This window comes from Eublepharis macularius, chromosome 6 (assembly GCF_028583425.1).
Source record: "Eublepharis macularius isolate TG4126 chromosome 6, MPM_Emac_v1.0, whole genome shotgun sequence".
In the NCBI taxonomy this organism is placed as follows: Eukaryota; Metazoa; Chordata; class Lepidosauria; order Squamata; family Eublepharidae; genus Eublepharis; species Eublepharis macularius.
This window is the reverse complement of record NC_072795.1, coordinates 30,824,224-30,830,337: the sequence shown is the minus strand read 5'-3', so window position 1 is coordinate 30,830,337 and position 6,114 is coordinate 30,824,224. Positions and strand designations below refer to the sequence as shown.

General features: G+C 40.5%; 1 protein-coding gene across 1 annotated transcript in view; it reads left to right on the top strand.

Annotated features, from left to right (window-relative positions):
- Positions 1-3,512: 3,512 nt before the first annotated feature.
- Positions 3,513-6,114, top strand: part of GFM1 (G elongation factor mitochondrial 1) — a 55,049-nt gene continuing 52,447 nt past the window's right edge. Inside the window, exons 1-2 of the mRNA XM_054982777.1 lie at positions 3,513-3,611; positions 5,763-5,915. Of these exons, the coding sequence (XP_054838752.1) occupies positions 3,564-3,611; positions 5,763-5,915 (201 nt within the window). The 5' untranslated portion in view covers positions 3,513-3,563. The remainder of the gene's footprint in view (positions 3,612-5,762; positions 5,916-6,114) is intronic.

Below are 6,114 nucleotides of genomic sequence, written 5' to 3'. Positions count from 1 at the left end.
GTAGTTCTTTATTGTGACTGCAGTCCATAAACCACCAAATCCTATACTGTAAACAACTATCTGATTAAGAGGAAATACTTTTATGCAGTATTTTTTCACTACTAAGATATCAGAACAACTTATTTGTTTCATCAGGTAGACACAATTTCAAAACAAGATTTCCACCTGTGATTGAATACCTGACCAAAAAAACTACCATTACAAGTTTTTTCCTAGACAGAAAGATACTCAAACGCTTTATGCGTGCTGTGTGTGCTTGTGCCATTCTGTACACACTTCAAATTCTCAATTTAGAAGTGCCAAACATAGAATGGTGTGGCTGAGTCTCAGGATGGATAAATTATTTGGCTCAAGTCCAGATCCATTTACAGTATAATCCTAAACAGAAGTCAGAATCCTCCTCATGTCTATTCACTGGGGTTTACTACCAGGAAAGTGATTGTAGGATTGCATTTTTAGTTATGCTGCACTCATAAAATATTCAAGAATTAAAACTTGAATGAAAACTAAGTATATTGGATTTCATTTCAGAGTATTAAATGAGATTTTCTATGCTCCACATATATTCGGAACTTAATTGCAACTTGTCCACTCCAACATCTAGCAAGACAGAACTGAATCGCTTATCTTGCAATTTCCAAAGGGAATTGAGCCAGACCACTGTTTACATTTTTGCTCTGTGGGTACCCTTACAACTGGAGGTTTCCCATTCTGAAGAAAGGAGACTGGGATTCTATTTACAGTATGTTTGGTTGACTGTTTCCACTTGACATGAACTGGGCTTGTTAAGAGCACCTCAGTTTCAGTATCAAAACCATCACTTACTTCAAATGGGTTTATTTACTCCACTGCTTTTTTCTTTCTTTTTAAAGATCATTGCCCTAAACTGCATATTTTAAGCACCGCTGATTTCTGTAACCAGTATTCACATGGCATGTTACTTTTCATGGGCTCAGTGGAGATTGAATGGTACAGCTGGGGGTGAATGTTGTTTGAATGAATGTTTTTCCTAGAACCTCCTTAACAGCTTGTGCTCTGTGGAACAAAGGTTCTCACTACTTCACTGTTCCTTCCCACTTTTACCACCGGTTGTCACATTCCCATTTTTCTGTGGACTATTGTTTATAGTGCTGCTAAATGCCAAAGCTGGAGTCCTGAAATATTATGAGAGTCAATACAACCCCATTCCTTTCCAAAAAGAGAAGACAATCCCTAACTCAAGTATACTCCATGCAGGTTCTAGCCTGTCGCTGAACATTTTTCACCCATTGTTTCTTTATATGCCACACAAAGTCTGGTAAATGCTGACTCCTGAAGTCCTATTAACGCTTCATTATTTGTTTGAAATCACCTCTCCCATGTATATTCATGGAGCTTATAAGTGCTTAACTGGGGCTAGACCTTACAGTTTACATTCGGAATGAATACAAATACTTGGAATTAAGCCAGGATGATCTAGGCTATCAAATTGTTTAGGAATTATGGATAAGGAGCCCTCCACCACTTTTTAGCTTTAAAAGGTTATGCAGACGGGCTTTGGAGTTTGGCCCCTTGGTTCTGTTAAGGCAATGGGGCAGAGGCACCCTTGAATTTCTCCAACTCAACTGGCCTATATTCATGAAGTTCTGAAAACTTAAGGGCACTTACCTTAAAGGAGTGGTAACTTCTGCCAACCACGCCCCTCCATCCCAGCTGAATCTGTGAAACATTTTTCCATAGTTCAATCCTCAGGGACAGCAAAAAGGCAAAAATTGAGGTCTTTAGTGAAAGGGGAAAACCTGTAGTAATAATTACCTCCTCCTAATGAAACTTAAATAAGGTCTGTATCTAACTGTACATCTGGGTGCATCTTTGGCTGAGGGTTTACTGAAGCAGTGTATCCAGAACCACCCATGTTATGTTTCCCAAGCAGAATTTCCCATTAGTTCCAGAGCTCCGCCAAGACCTCATGCCATTCTTGGTTTTGTAAAATGTCTATTTCCTCCTGTCAATCACTGCCTCCTGCCTTAGATTTTATGACTGATGCAGTTTTTCATGCTAAACAGCACATCTTCCCTTACTCGGGCAGTTTCAAAAGAACTGCACAGGAGAATTAGCAGTAATGCTGCCAGCAGCCTTTCTATGGGTGCGAGAATCTGTTGCTTCAGCCTGGAGGCTCTACTGAGAAGGGGGCAGAAGAAAGACCTCTCGTGAGGGTCTGGAAGAACAATGGCAACTTTCACCTGATGCCTTCATTTTATCCTTATGAGAACTTTGTAAGGTGGGTTAATCTGAGTGACTGGCCTATTTTATTTATTTAAAATGTTCCTATGCTCACTTTCCATCCAAATAAAGTCTTCAAGGCAGTGGACATCAAAACATTTCAACATTTAAGACAAAAAAGGTATTTAAAATAATATGTATAAAATATTTAAACAATTCAATAAAAACTTACACAACACAACCGGGGGGGGGGGGGGGAGACCAGTAACAGCTATAATGTGGCAGTGAACTACATACCGGAGTGCTCGTAACACTGATCTACAGAAAGAACTTTTAACGTAACCATTTTATCTACTTATTCAAGTATTTCTATCTCACGTTTCCACAGTGTCAAAGGTGGCTAGTGGTAAAAAGACCATTTGGGATATAAAGCAAATCCAATCAGAAATCAAACGAAATACCAGGAGATTTTGGTATCAGTAGAAATGAAGCCACTAACCCAGCACATCATGACACATTTTAATTTGACAAGAAAGAAGAGTAGGCATCAACTGAACACCTCTGTCAGAAGTATTTCATAATCTGAGCAATACCCAAGGAAATTCCTGTCGTGGGCTGACCTCTGAGGGTGGGGCATCTGATAGGGCATCAGATGAATACTGTGGGCATGCTCCCAAGGGGTGTGTGTTCTGTAACCCGCCTATAATAATTTATGTCTGAGCAGAGATACTGTGATGAGTTATCTACATGCAACACCCTCTTTTATGATTATTTTTCAAAACTTGACTTTAATTAAACCTTTCCCCCCCACCACGTAATAACGGCATAAAATTAGGATATACGCAAAAACAGCCTACAGAGAAGAATGGTTTCCTGGACTGTTGTTAGCATCTCATAGAACTAAGCTTGTCAATATCTAGGCGGCGCCTGGAGATCTCCTGGAATCACAATTGATCACAAGACTGCAAGGATGAAGGAACAGTTCTCTTGGAGAAAATGCCTGCTTTGGCATTATACCCTGCTGAGTCCTTCCCCAGGCTTCACTCCCAGATCTCCAAAAAAATTCCCAAGCTAGAGCTGTCAGATGCATTTATTTGTGAATTAGTACAGCTTCTCCTCTTTAAAAATCTGCCGTTAAAAAAAAAAGGATAATTAGCAACTCACCGCTTCCTCGAATGCAGACCCCACCAGCTCCCTTAGAGCACTTACCTCCTCCACGCTGTAGATGGCGCTGACCAGAGAGTTTTCTACGATCCGCTTTCACGGCCCGGAAGTACTAGCCGGCTCAGGCAGGAAGTTAACTGGGGGCTGTGATCGGCGTGACTTTGAGCGAGGGTCTGGTGAAATTTCAGCTCCGCACCATGCTGAGGGGCAGGCGGCTCCTGGGCTTGGCGTTGCCCCGGCGACAGGTACTTGGGAGACGGACGGAGGGCGGCTGTGGGATGAGGAATTGCTGGGCCTGTTTCCATGGCAACGCAGCCCCATGCTCACTGTTCCAAACCTGTTGGGAGATGGAAGAGGCTGTCTTTAGCGGCTGCGTGGCAGGCAGAAAATCAACAGGTGAAGCTTTTCCAAGTGTGGAGATCTGACAGTGGAGAAAAGCTTCTCCTGCTGAAAAGTGTTAAGTACAGAGTTCTTGTCAGTAATGCTAATAATCCTAACTTTAAACAGTTGGATTGATATGATTTACAGCGGGGAGAAAATTGCTTTATGTGTACACTTTAAAATTTAAAGGGGGGGGAAGACTTATTTGTTTAAAATTCCAGTGTTTTTGTGCCTGGTGTATGTCAGATAAGTGTGCTTGATTTCAACAAAACTATTACTTCTTGTTAGTGGCAAGAGTGAGCTGCTTGCATGGCAGCTTTCCCTTTTAATGATTCACACTAACATTTGATAGATAAATAGATGCAGGCTGTAAATGAACATTGGAAATTATAACTTCACAATGTACTTATCCTGTTTTTGATCTCTATAATTTAACCTATCTAGAATTGCCAACGTTGGCATGGGAAATTCCTGAAGATTTGGGGGCAGTGCCTGGGAAAGACAGAGGTTGGGGAGGGGGGCTCATTGTGGATGTGTTGTCCCTCCAAAACTAAATTTCTCAAGGGCAGTTGATCTCTGTAGTCCAGAAATCAATTGTATACAGTTTGTGAGCTGTCCTACACGTTTGGCCCACAGAATTTTAATGTTTGATGTGATGAATCAGCTGTTAACTGTATGGAATATAGTGTGGTGTTGGTGGTAGAAGATGCTCACTTATGGGTGGCCCCTGGTGGTGTTTTTGAGTCAAGTGACTAATAGAGGTGGTTTGCCATTGCCTGATTCGGCAACCTTGGTTTTCATTGGAAGTTTCCCATCCAATCACTAATGAAGGCCAACTCTACTTAGCTTCCGAGATCTGATGACACTGAGCTTGCCTGGGCTGTCCAGGTCAAGGCATGGAATATGGTATTTCACTGAAATACCATAATATAACAACAACAATAATTTCAGACAAAATGCTACTTACTGTCTCTTGCATGTCTACATGGCGATCAAATCATAGTCAAGGATTGCAGTTATTTAGTGATTTTTCTTTTTAACCTGTTTTTTTGGAATATCTGTTTTAAGAAAGGGCATATTTTAACAAAAACCACTGCCGCGCTTGAGAAACAATCACCACTGCTCTATAATTTCCTCTTGTGTAACAAGTTCATTCTCATATAAATTGGCATATTTTCAATTTCCACAGTTAAACTTCGCAAAACAGCTGGTGGGTTGGCAGATTCTGTTTACCAAGCAAAGTAAAAAGAGGGCTCTTCCAAGTCTGGAAAGCTACCCAATGAACAAGAAAAACCTCGGGGGTACACTAAAGATGAATTAAATATTTTTTTAAAAAAAATTGTGCAAAATGCCAAAGTGCTAATGTACATCATCCAATAAATACTGTATATAAATACTATATATAATAAATACTGTATATAAATATCCAGTAATCACATACAAATATATATATATTTGTATACATATACAAATTCAATTAAAAGTCCCACCAGTATAGCTTCACCACAGGGTGGTTACTTGAAACTTCCAGAGATACAGTTCACAATGAGTTAATCCTTTTTTCTGTTCCCATGTAAATTGCGTTGGTTCCTGTGTGGAGTCTTTCCAGGAGACAACATTGCCTAGTGGTTATAGTTGGAAGCCAAAAATATGACTGAAGAGCCTGTCACCTTTTGCCAGCTTGTAATCCCGTTTCGGCAAAATGCTTTTTCAAAGGCTCATAACTATATTATACAAATTACTCCAACACCATAATACTCATCTCAAGGTCAATGAGTAGCCGGATGGACCACCACTGTTGCTGCAATACATACTACTTATTTTGTGGATAATGTTTACCCGCATGTTCCTAGAATTATCAATGTTACACATTCACATATCAAACATGAATATAAAAGTTCCTTGCAAGCTGTTGTGAGTCTGAGTAAACAATACTGACCTCGATGGACCACTGGTCTGATTCAGTATAAGGCAGCTTCGTATATTCAAGCACTTCTTTATTTTTACCATTTCAGTTGGTTTTGAATGGATGCAGATGGTGTTCCTCAGGAGTAATTCCCAATGAGAATATCCGCAACATCGGAATTTCAGCACACATCGACTCTGGGAAGACTACGCTAACCGAGCGCATTCTTTTCTATACGGGCAGGATTGCTCAAATGCATGAGGTATATCTGAATGTGAGGGGTTTGTCCTGAACCCTGTTTGATCTTGTTTGAGTTTGGTGATCTTCCAGAGCTTAAAATGTACACTTAGAGCAGAGGTCATCAACCTTTTGAGCCTGTAGGCATATTTGAAATTCTGACACAGTATGGTAGGGGCAGCAACAAAATGGTTGCCACAAAATGGCTGCTGCAGGAGGTGAAG